At 46.7% G+C, this 12,185-nt stretch overlaps 1 protein-coding gene across 1 annotated transcript; it reads left to right on the plus strand.

Moving 5' to 3' along the window:
- The first annotated feature begins 8,618 nt into the window (after positions 1–8,618).
- LOC146196382 (uncharacterized) lies at positions 8,619–11,845 on the plus strand. The gene is made up of 3 exons (XM_084598175.1): positions 8,619–8,638; positions 10,591–11,425; positions 11,736–11,845. Coding segments are annotated over exons 1-3 (840 nt in total). The 5' UTR covers positions 8,619–8,635; the 3' UTR covers positions 11,738–11,845.
- The last annotated feature ends 340 nt before the right edge of the window (positions 11,846–12,185 follow it).

The following is a 12,185-nucleotide window of genomic DNA, read 5'->3' on the forward strand; positions in this document are numbered from 1 at the left end:
GTGTCGTTCTTGGGAGGGTGCTTGGCTGTCGCGCGAAAGGACCGCAGGATAAGCGCGCGAAGCAGGTATCAAAGCCAGCTACGGTGCTGGCACAGTCAGGCTGTACAGGTTTTGTAGAACTAAATGTTCAAAGAAAAGGTCTACTTGCTTGTCAGGACATCACAGTAGTCTAATGAGAGGTGACACGAGTCGGCTGCAAAAAAGGGCGCTTAGCTGTTGCGTGAAAAGAAAGAAAGCTAAACGCGCGCAGTGGAGGCTAAAGCTAATTTTGGGGCTAACAAAGGCAGGCCGTAGGCGCTTTTACATATCTAAATGTTCGAGGCCCCTGGGCACTTCAAGCATGTCTTCTTCTAACATGGGACACTCAGGTCGTTGTCCCTTGAGAGGAAACATGCGTCGCTTCCTACGGAGGGTTCGTAGCCGCAGCATGAAGGCGCACAAGCAAAGTGCGCGCAGTGTCGACGGAAATCACCTACGGCACCATCAGCGTCAGGCCGTGGAGACTTTTGCAGATCTTAAAGTACAAGGCTTCTTGATACTTTGAATATTGACTGTACCTCGAGACACTCAAGTCGTTGCCTCTTGGCGGGTTACATGTGTCGCTGGATACGCAGGGCAGGCGGAGCTCGTGTGAGGGGAGCCCAAGTGAAGTGCGCGAAGCGAAGGCTAAAGTCAAACGCGGCACGATCGCAGCGCGGCCGCTAGGTCTTTAGCAGAAGAGGTACAAGGCCCTTAATTTCATAGAGCATGGCTACCTGTACCTCGAGACACTGAGGTCGTTGTCTCTTGGCAGGTTGCAGGTATCGCTTAGTACGCAGGGCAGGCAGAGCTGCCGTGAAAGCAACCCAAGCGAAATGCTGGCAGCGAAGTTTAAGGTCAAATGCGGCACGATCGATGTCTGGCCGCAAAGTCTTTAGAAGAACAAAACGCGCAGCGCCCCTTTTATTTGGAAAATATCTACCTTTACATCGAAACACCCAGGTAGTCGTTTCGGGAGGGGTGACAGGTGCGACAGGCTGGGAACGGACCATAACTGTCGCGTGAAAGGAAAACAGGCTAAGCGCGCACAGAGGTCATAGCCAGTTACGTCACCGCCAAAGGCAGACCGTTGATGGTTTTGTAAATCTAAATGCTCTAGGCCCTCCTGTCACTCGAGACAGTGCAGTAGTGGTCTAGTGAGAGGTAACAGGAGTAGCTTGCTACGGTAGGTGCGTCGCGGCCGCGTAAAAAGGCACTGCAAAGTGCGCGGCACTATGAGGGGGACGCAGCATGCAAATGGGATCCAAGACAGGAGGATCAACAAGCAACGCGTTCGCAGTCGCTCGTCCTTATATCGCGTCCGGACTTGCAAGCGCGGGCTACTCTTCGCAACGTACAGGTCCGACGCGGAAAAGGTCTCGTTAGCGAGCTGACGCGTTCAAGGTTTTCTCAGATCTCGGCTTCTAGTTCCGCCGTAGGATCGCGGCCGCCAAGGGCGCGACTGAAGCATTGACTTGAGAGGGGTGACTGGATTCGGGGAAAAGAAGTCATCCCCGGCTTATCAGGCGTTCCGAGAATTCCTGACTACTCACCTTTCTGTGCAGCAGAAAACAAAAACGAGTGAATGCGGTGTGTGGATCGTCTCCACTTAACTGGTTGACAATGGAGGCGGATCACCTCCATAATGGTCGTGACAAAGCAAGCTGTACGCCCGAGAAGGAAGGTGCTTATCTCGTTTCCGCAATTCGAAAATTGCATAGTTGTGTACAGCGTGGTCCTCGCTTGCAGAAATAGCCTTTGTTCATTTACCTGCCGTCGTAACATGTATGTATCATTGGAGCCTAGCTTTGCAGGAGTTCGCATCTGGAACGCGTTAAATAAAAGGGAGTGATAGTGACAACTCTGGTGGCCTCAAAGTTACCGTGGACAATGCACTCTTGTTTGGCATTAGACTTTTTTCTATTACCCTTTGATCACCAGCAGCTCCACCTTGAGTATATGTTTCGCGCAGGAAGTGTCTTGCAACGGTATCTTTTATGTTACGATATGAGACGAAATCCTAGTTAGCGTATTCGCTTTCGATATGAAATTGCTGTGTGGTTTCTTCTTTTCTCTAACATGCTTTCTTTCGGAAAATGACTTGAAATTATCGGAGGAAATTTGGTGTGTTTATTATTTTTTTCTGTAAAGGCAATCTCGGCCAGAAAAAAACATGGCAGATTTCAAATTTGGTTTAGCGCGTACCATTTGCTATGTTTTGGACCTCGCGTGACTGAGGCTGCTAACGCTGCCCTAAGGGGAAGTATGAAGCCACCAGCCAATGTGGCTCGTGGCTGGACCGACCAGCCTTCAAGTCTCTTCGGGGAGGAACGTAGGCTGAAGCCCCTACGAGGCATCTTCGGGTGGTGGACGTGCTCTTGTGAATGCGGCTCCGGCCGAAGTTTGTAGCAGATTATCGAGCAGCTGAAGACCGTTACAGGTCTAGCGGGCGCCGGCGTGCGCCCGCTGCCAAATGCGTTTAAGCGGCGGCGACGGCGGAGGAGTGACGCTTTGTTTCCGGTTGCGGCGACCAACCCTTCCCGTCTCATCTCCTTCGGGACCGAAACGAGCTGCCTTTCAGGTCTTAATCCCTTTGACGCCATGGTGGCGACAGCTGGGAACCCATCGTTGTGCTGAATGGGCCAGAGGCGCGCCACCTAGCAGCCTTGACGGTTGACCCCGCTCGCCAAATTCTTGAAGAAGGCGGGTGACCTCATTGGAATTACGCGGGGGAAATGGCCGCCGCGAGCGGGCGACTTCGCTGGATGTTTTGGTTTGGTGCCAAATATCAATCGCCCGCGTAAGATCGTCATCTACATAGGAGGGGTTTGCCCTCGCCACCAAAAGATGTGAGAGAAGGTTCGATAGCACCCTCGGCAGTGGGCGACACTTCCAGTGATCTCTTGTGCCCCAGTGATTGGACATCCCCGATTGAACATTGTTTGCCCAGCTAGGGAAGTTGGGATAACCCACCATATTTAGGCGGAGCAAATTGTCTTCCCCGCGAGCTTCGTTTTTCTCTATTGACCTGTAAATAAGCATAGTAAAAGCTGCGTAAAAAGCTTTTCTTTGCCATTTCCTCCCTGGCTGCTTCTGCTCCTTCATCCCAGCTCTTCATAGTTAGAGGGCGGTGCAGCCTGGGCCCCTGAACCCCGTCTACATCATTGCCTAACAACGTCTTTTATCGGCATTTATTGCATTCTTAATGCAGAAATATTGTTGCTGCGCAGCCACTATAGATATATTCCAGTACATTCACGTGAGGCTCATCTACGCTTTGAATTCATGCCTGCATCACTACCGAGGTCTCTAATCAGTCAAATGCTTTTTTAGTAATCAATGTATTCTTTGTGTAGGAGCTGCTTATATTCGGAGCATTTTTTTGTCAACTGATGGATAGTATGTATTTTACAGATAGCAGTGTACCCTTTCCGAAAACATGATTCATGTTTTCGTTGAATGAAGTCTAAGGTTGGCCTGATTTCTTTAGCGATTACCATTGGAAATAGCTTGTACGTAACTGATGGCAAGTGATTGGTCTTTAAATATTGAACTCCTTAGCGCATCCTTTTTTTAAATTAAGATGTTATCGTTCTTCCATGGTTCAGGTACCCTCAATATAAACCGAGATTTCTTATACACGGTTGCCAGTTTTGCTTTTCTAGCAGGATATCCCTCCTTTCCTTCAAGAAATCTGCAGTTACCTGATCCTCCCCAGCGGCTCCCCTTCTAACATCTTTTTATACATTATTGACCTCTTCCTTCGTTACTGACGGAATGTCTGCTTGTTGTTGTGTACTGCCAATCGAATTATTATCTTGACTACTTCGCTGACTGTTAGAGTCCGCATAGACCTCCTCGGCTACTTTGCCTATCTGGACCATATTAGCGATGACACTGCCCACCTTGTACATTAGAGCATAATTTGATTTGTACATTGGAACTAATTATCTCTTCACAGTTATAAAGCTACCACGGTTTTTTGAATTATGCTCGATGTTCTCTTTAATATAGATAGTTATACATCGGTGCTGCCCATATTGCCTATTAACTTGTTATAACATCGCTGGTTATAACGGAACTGCGCATCGTCCTCGTGTCTCTTACTAAGGAGGTCGCTGTTCTCATAATCTATTAGGGGAGTTGGATAACTATTCAGGAGGGAAAGAGTAAAGTATTTCTCAGCGTGGCACACGGGGGAGTTTTGCAACCGCCGCCTCAGGGCACAGGATCCTGAACTGCGCCTCCGCCTTCCCCATCAGAATGCTCGTCGGGAAGCAACGTTTCAGTGCCGTTTGTGGTTCGATGTTGCGTTCACCAACAAGCATGCTTTCAAGAATGGAACGGCCGGCCGCCCAGCCTTTGGAAATTGTGGCTGTGAAGTGGCAATCGAGCATCTTTTACGTGAATACCCTGCATTTGCGAGTGAAATACATAAGCACGGTTGTGCCCTAGACAACCTCGATCCTCGCCCTCTAACGGCAGATAAGATGCTTGGTCGGTGGTCACGGCAGTCGACTGCCTTTAAGACATACAGGGCACTGTTTGGTTTTCTAACAGCCACCGGCTTCTGTGACAAACTCTGACTGTGCTCCACATCCCTTTTCTCTTACCCTTTTTATTCCACCTTATCCCTTTTCCCCAGTGTAGAGTAGCCAAACTGAGGCCTTTCTGGTTAACATCCCTGCTTTCCATCCTCATCCCTATATGTACCTGTCTCAGTCAGTCAGTGAGTCAGTCAGTCAGTCAGTCAGTCAGTCAGTCGGTCAGTCGGTCTGTCAGTCAGTCAGTCAGTCAGTCAGTCAGTCAGTCAGTCAGTCAGTCAGTCAGTCAGTCAGTCAGTCAGTCGGTCAGTCAGTCAGTCTGTCTGTCTGTCTGTCTGTCTGTCTGTCTGTCTGTCTGTCTGTCTGTCTGTCTGTCTGTCTGTCTGTCTGTCTGTCTGTCTGTCTGTCTGTCTGTGTCTGTCTGTCTGTGTCTGTCTGTCTGTCTGTCTGTCTGTCTGTCTGTCTGTCTGTCTGTCTGTCTGTCTGTCTGTCTGTCTGTCTGTCTGTCTGTCTGTCTGTCTGTCTGTCTGTCTGTCTGTCTGTCTGTCTGTCTGTCTGTCTGTCTGTCTGTCTGTCTGTCTGTCTGTCTGTCTGTCTGTCTGTCTGTCTGTCTGTCTGTCTATCTATCTATCTATCTATCTATCTATCTATCTATCTATCTATCTATCTATCTATCTATCTATCTATCTATCTATCTATCTATCTATCTATCTATCTATCTATCTATCTATCTATCTATCTATCTATTTATCTGTCTATCTATCTATCTATCTATCTATCTATCTATCTATCTATCTATCTATCTATCTATCTATCTATCTATCTATCTATCTATCTATCTATCTATCTATCTATCTATCTATCTATCTACCTATCTATCTATCTATCTATCTATCTATCTATCTATCTATCTATCTATCTATCTATCTATCTATCTATCTATCTATCTATCTATCTATCTATCTATCTATCTATCTATCTATCTATCTATCTATCTATCTATCTATCTATCTATCTATCTATCTATCTATCTATCTATCTATCTATCTATCTATCTATCTATCTATCTATCTATCTATCTATCTATCTATCTATCTATCTATCTATCTATCTATCTATCTAGTTTGTTGTATTTGTTTCATTTAACTCTACATACATGTTGTTGTAGAGAAAGCGTTTTGAGTTTTATTTTGAGTATTATGCATTTCTACGGTTTGAGGGCAGCTGCTGCTTTTGCCCTGTGGCACGTTATTTATCCGGATATAAAACGTGGGGTCAAAGAGAAATTATTTAAGGAGTTCATCCCAAAAGCATTGCACACGAGGCCGCACTATGTCAGAGGTGGGTGTTATACGTATCGGTTCGTTTTGCCACGACCCTCCTGCAAGTATAGTGGATGCTGGAACAACCAGGCGATTGCTATGCCCCAGTTTAGCGTCTATGTCACCGAAGATGTTCAGTTCTAGCGCCTTTATGCTTCAAAAAAGAGCGCAGCATTGCGATGGGATAAGAAAAAGCGAAAAGACGATGGGCACCACGTATACAAACATATTTTAGGCACTCAAAATCAGCGCAAAATGTATCCACAATTTAGGCACATGTGAAAGACACAGTTTCGTTACTAATTAATTTATTTCCATATAGTAGGAAAAAGAAGCATACACTTAGAACGCAGTATACGTACCTGGCGACCTGATCTGTTTGCCCTTTTGTTTTTCGTTACAAAAACCAAATTGAATAATTACAAGGTGTCATCAACATCCTGTGTATGACGTAGTTAAAATATTAATAAATATTATATGCATGATGACGCTACATAAAAATCCAACTGCGCTTTTTAGCTTCTTTAAAGCATCATCATCATCATCAGCCTGATTATACCCACTGCAGGGCGAAGGCCTCTCCATATTTCTCCACTTAACCCGGTTCTTTAAAGAAATATTTTTGAAACAAATACTTCAACTGGGCTAATGAAACTTATCTAGGTTGTTTCTCAAAACTACTATCAGTCTGGTAAAATATTTAAACTCATCACCTCACCGATATGAAGTTTAAAGACCGATTTATTCTCTTCCTCAGCCTACAAACCATGGGAATTGTAGCATGCCTGTAACTTGGCTCTCAGAGCCGGCGCCACTCAGCTGGTTTGGCCACACCTGTCAGCGAGGAAAACAATACAGCGACAAATAGCCACCACGCACACTTTTATTTGGACTGTACAAGTTCTGTCTGAGCAGCCCTCATTTGCGCGCAGAAAGCAGGAAACGCTACAAAATGGACTAATGGTTAAAGGTCCGAACAGGAATCGAACTGAAGAGTAATAGTTTTCAGTCATTTTGGAAGGAACTGAACCTGAACTGGGAAAAATCGGGGAAAACGCGTTCCGATCAGCTCGGGGCACGTCTCCGACCCAAATATTGCTGCAAGCGGATCTTCATTATTATTTTACATTTATTATCACCGCTTGTAACGCGGTCTTCTCTCTTATATCCAAATCGCCATTCCATGCATACCACTCTTAGAAGAAGTTTTTAGAAATTATCGCTTGCAAAACGATTAACATGCATTGCATCAATCTTCATTGCCGGGTTATTTTATCATCTCGAGCTGAGGGGCCCACTGCAAAGCGCAATAGCGCCATTCATATAGGCAATTGTACTATTCGAATTGCACGTGAGGATTCTTGCGGTGACTTGCGCAACAACGCATGGCTCAACCCTTAGGCCCAAAGTAATAGTATTTGAGCCTATGAACGCTTATCGGTTGTAATGCCTGTGTTATTTCCGGTTGCACTTTTACTGATAGGTCAGACCGATGCTTTAACAGCCTTTAGAAAAAAAATAATGATTCGAAATAAATATCTTACCATTACTCACAAAGGTCTTAATCCGCAGACCAGAACGGTAGTCTACGAACAGACGCTACAAAGATTTCTTGTATTATTATTGAAATACAACAAACGTTTGCATGATTTGTAAATGCTCCATGCGGCCGGCTTGTGGACTTAGAGCTTTGCCTGCTACTAATGGTAACGTCCATTTCACATCGAATTGTCCAAGCAACGCGCCAGTGTTTAGTTGTTGTTTCAGATCTTTGCATTTCCCCAGGTGATCGAAATTATTGAAGTCTTCCACTACGTCGCCTCTCATAGCCTGAGCCTCTTCTGGACGTTAAACCCCAAAACCTCTAACAATATCTTTGTATTTGTTTTCGTGGTTCGTTAAAATAAAGCAATTCAAGACTTAAATTCAGCTCGGCCTAGAAGAGCGACGGTTCTCTTGCTCTCGCCATTGCATTTTGTGCAGCTCAATTTGAGCGTGAGTGGGGAACTTATAATTTTTGTTTTATAAACTTTTCGCTGTCTATCTATTCTATGACTGCCATCGTACAACATGAAAACGTCAAATCGTGTTAGGAAATCTCAACGTAGAAGGATATGCATTGACATCGGCGACGAATGCATCAAAAAACGTTATTTATGTATATATCATTTTGCTGATATTAAAATTTGTTATTTCGTATTACATGCAATAAAGTTCGATTGAATGCCCGACCACTCCTTCTGATTTCTGTCGAAAATGGAGAACGAGGCCCTGAAAAGAAGATAACAGAAAGATTCAAGACGATCGTCAAAACTATTTACCTTATAATGGTAAGGAAGTATTTGTAGAATTCAAAATAACGAAAACTGGTGGCAGCGCACGAAAAGCTAAATATTTCAACTATTAGTGTGAAAATGCGTAGTCCAAGAATCATTAAGCATGCAATACACATGCAGCGCTTGATCTAGAAGCTGTCTTGCATGCGAGGGCATTTTCAGTACTGAGATCCTCCTTTTTTCAGGCTTGCGTCCTTTTCAAGGTTAGCGCTTGGTATTCCGTTGCTGTTCAGAGTGCGTACACCTGCAACGGCGAGGAGGGGAAATAAAAGATAATCGAAATTCCTCCCATCTTTTCAATCCACTTTCCCGCAGCCACAAACTTGCGCAGAGCAGGATAGTCCACCAGTTTGTATAAAAGGGCCAGCAGACTAAGCACAGACAGCAGTCGGCTCAGCAGCAGCTCACAGTCACCATGGTAAGCAACTGCTTTCTCTTACTACTGATGATAAAAAAGAGCGAAATGGTTGGGATACAAGATTTAGCCCAAGAGTGGTTTTCTGGCAAGTGAAGGTATATTCTTTACAGATGGTGCAGAATAGCATATTATATTTAGTTCATCCTGTGCTTTTACTAATATGTAACATTTTTGCTATATTCGTTGTGGAAGATTTGTCAAGAGAACACGTGATAATGGTTTTATATTTCTGTGCCAAGAAGTTTGTTTAAACATATTGTTACGGATGACATCAAGGAAAAAGCGGACAGTGGCGCGGACAGGAGCACTCGCGCTAGGCCTGGCAACATTTTCATAAAACGTCATCTCACTGTCATCGACCATCTCTCTGTCCTCTGTTCTCCTATTTTCATCGGCTTGCCGCTTCGTAACATTTGGTTGGAGGTGCTGGGTACTTCATCATCACCCCCCCCCCCCCCATCCTGGTCCGGAGCATCAGCGCCCTGCGACTTCTTGCGCCGCCGACGAAAGGTTAGGAGGCACTGCATGGCTGTTCGCCAGCCTGCCGGACCCAGCAAGACATTGCCGTACCTCCGCCCGTCCCCCCTCGCCCCGACCACAAGATACGACGAAGGAGAGACTGACCCGAGACGCCACACATGACCACAAGACACAAGGAGAGACCCGAATGACCTAATGTGACCCCACTGACCTGATGTGCCGACCAAGGACCCTACGACCCAAGACACCGCTACACTTCAAGACATTCTCCCCTGCCCTATGCCATGCGGTGCGTGCCTTGGCCTCCGCCATCGAGTCGTGGCAACGTGTGGCCCGAGAGTGTCCTGCCAAGGTTCATCGCGAATCATCGTACCGGCAAGCCATTCTATTCTTCCTTCTTCCTCTTCTTTTTAAAGCATCTAGACACGCCCATCATCATGCCATGGAATCATCAACATCGTGCATTTCCTCGTCCGCGATCGGGACGATCGCTCGGTGGCCCCGGGGTATGTTCCGGACGACATCAAGGAAAAAGCGGACAGTGGCGCGGACAGGAGCACTCGCGCTAGGCCCGGCAACATTTTCATAAAATGTCATCTCACTGTCATCGACCATCTCTCTGTCCTCTGTTCTCCTATTTTCATCGGCTTGCCGTATCGTAACAATATTTTCTCCTTAACTCATCGGCGGGGCAGTTTGCTGTACATAACAACTTCACAGTAGCATTTTGGGTCGAAAGTACCGCAATAAAACTGACGTACAGCTGGCATCAGCCGCCTTGTTTAACAATTTAAAGGAGACCTTGGCAAATACTGAAATATAAAGAATTTTCGCAAATCTGTGCTTTTGTGTTCCCTGCCACCAGACCCCCGCCGAAACAATTTCCCTTAGAAACTTTGACTAGAGGTTTCGCTTCAAATCAACCCGTAAAACTTATCTAAATCACAATAATCATATTTCATAGCAGAAGACTCGAAAAACGTTACGCTATCCAGAGCTGCAACTGTCTCTATTCCTTCCGCTTTGAGCTGATAAACTGGCTCGAAGAAAAGGCTACACATACTCTTACGGTATAGCACCTCCACCCAGAACCCAGCACCTCCACCAAGTTGTTACGGTGAAATAGCAAAGAGGTGTTGATTTACAGTGATATGGCAGTGGGACAAGGTGAAGCCTACTGCCCCCAGGCACCAACGCGTTCTCCTCTTCTTCTCCCAGACCTGCACAATCTTTCCTTGTCGTCGGTGGCGTGACAATATATTTTCCTAACTCTTAAGCATAGGGTTGTCGATGAAACAAAATGATTCTATTGGGAAGAGACGGATAGTATTAGGCTGGTGCTGCTATAAAGACAATAATGTTGAGATCAAAAAGCTTAACATCATCAAACCTCAACTCTAGCACATAGACCTAGAGCAAATAATTTAATGAAGCTGGCCGCAAAATATAGGACCAAATCATTTTTTTTTCAGCTTCGTGCTTGCGTCCTCCTGGCTCTCGCCACCAGCGCTCTCGCTGGCTACACCGGCCTTGGCTATGGTGGCCTCGGTTACGGCCTTGGTTACAGCGGCCTCGGCTACGGCCTTGGTTACAGCAGCCTCGGCTACGGCCTTGGCTATGGTGGTCTGGGCTACGGCCTTGGATATTCTGGCTTCGCTCCATCTGTGGCTACCGTTGCCCACGCCCCAGCTGTCGCCACTGTCGCCCACGCTGCCCCAGCTGTCACCACCGTCGCCCACGCTGCTCCTGCTGTCGCCAGCTACGCCGTTGCCCCAGCTGTGACTCGCGTTGCTGCCTACCACGCTGCCCCAGCAGTCACTTACGCTGCTGCCCCATCCGTGACCAAGGTTGCCACCACCTACGCCGCTGCTCCAGCCGTAACCACCGTCGCCCACGCCGCCCCAGCTGTCGCCAGCTACGCTGTCGCCCCAGCTGTGACTCGCGTTGCCGCCTACCACGCTGCCCCAGCTGTCGCCACCTATGCTGCCGCTCCAGCTGTCGCCACCGTTGCTCACGCCGCTCCAGTGGCCGCCTACGCCGCTGCCCCAGCTTTCGCTGCCGTCCAGGCCGCCCCAGCTGTTGCCACCACCACCGTCCACCACGCCCCAGCTGTGGCCACCGTTGCCCACGCTGCCCCAGCTATCGCTTCTTACCACGCCGCCCCAGTCTACGGCTACGGTGTTGGCACCCTCGGCTATGGTGTTGGCCACTACGGATACGGTCATGGTCTGCTCGGCTACGGTCTGAACTACGGCTATGGTCTCGGTTCTCCATTCCACTACGGCGCTCTTCTCCGCAAAAAGAAGTGTGAGTACATCTGCATATAATTTTATGCCCTAGAAGTGATTGCTACTCAATACGAAACTTCACTGCTCATTAGGAACACTGATCATGCAGATAACGAAGTTGTAGACTAATCCGGGAATTTAAATACCACATAACAAGCTGACTAGTTAGACTACACGTCATTGCTTATTTAGAGACCTTCTAGAAGCACACGATGCCTAGTGGTTACTCCACGTATGCTGAGAATTTATTGCAGCCGTTTTCTGTACTGCCGCATTCGTCTTTGGGCTATGTGCCAAACATTGCCTTTTTAATTTTACTTCTTTTTCAGAGGTGTTCTTCCTGCAGCTGATTGGAATCGCAAGCACCCAAGTCCTTATAACCCATTGAGCTTCATGCGCAATGAAGGTGTAAAAATAAAGTTTTGTTTATACAACAGCGCATTTGTTGCTTTAATAGTTATTTTTCAGTATTTCAGCAGCATTTTCCAGCCGTTCAGGACTTTCCTTCGGACAACGCTATTTCACCTTTCCATAGTACACCGCTTAGTGACAACTTGATAATGAAAAAGGTCATTTCTCCATGCGACAATTTACATCTTTATAACCGGCACTGATCCAAACCTCCTATCTCAAGCATAAGCGACTGCTTCAATACATACAGCTCGTTTCTTTGTTCATTTTGTGTCGGAACTGCAGGAATATCGACGATGGCAATTACAATCTTTGTCATGTCGGTGGATATCGGTGGGCCAGTGACTGCGTTTCTCACAGCTCTATAC

Source organism: Amblyomma maculatum, chromosome 3 (genome assembly GCF_055883805.1).
Source record: "Amblyomma maculatum isolate TAMU_Amacu chromosome 3, ASM5588380v1, whole genome shotgun sequence".
Taxonomy (NCBI): domain Eukaryota; kingdom Metazoa; phylum Arthropoda; class Arachnida; order Ixodida; family Ixodidae; genus Amblyomma; species Amblyomma maculatum.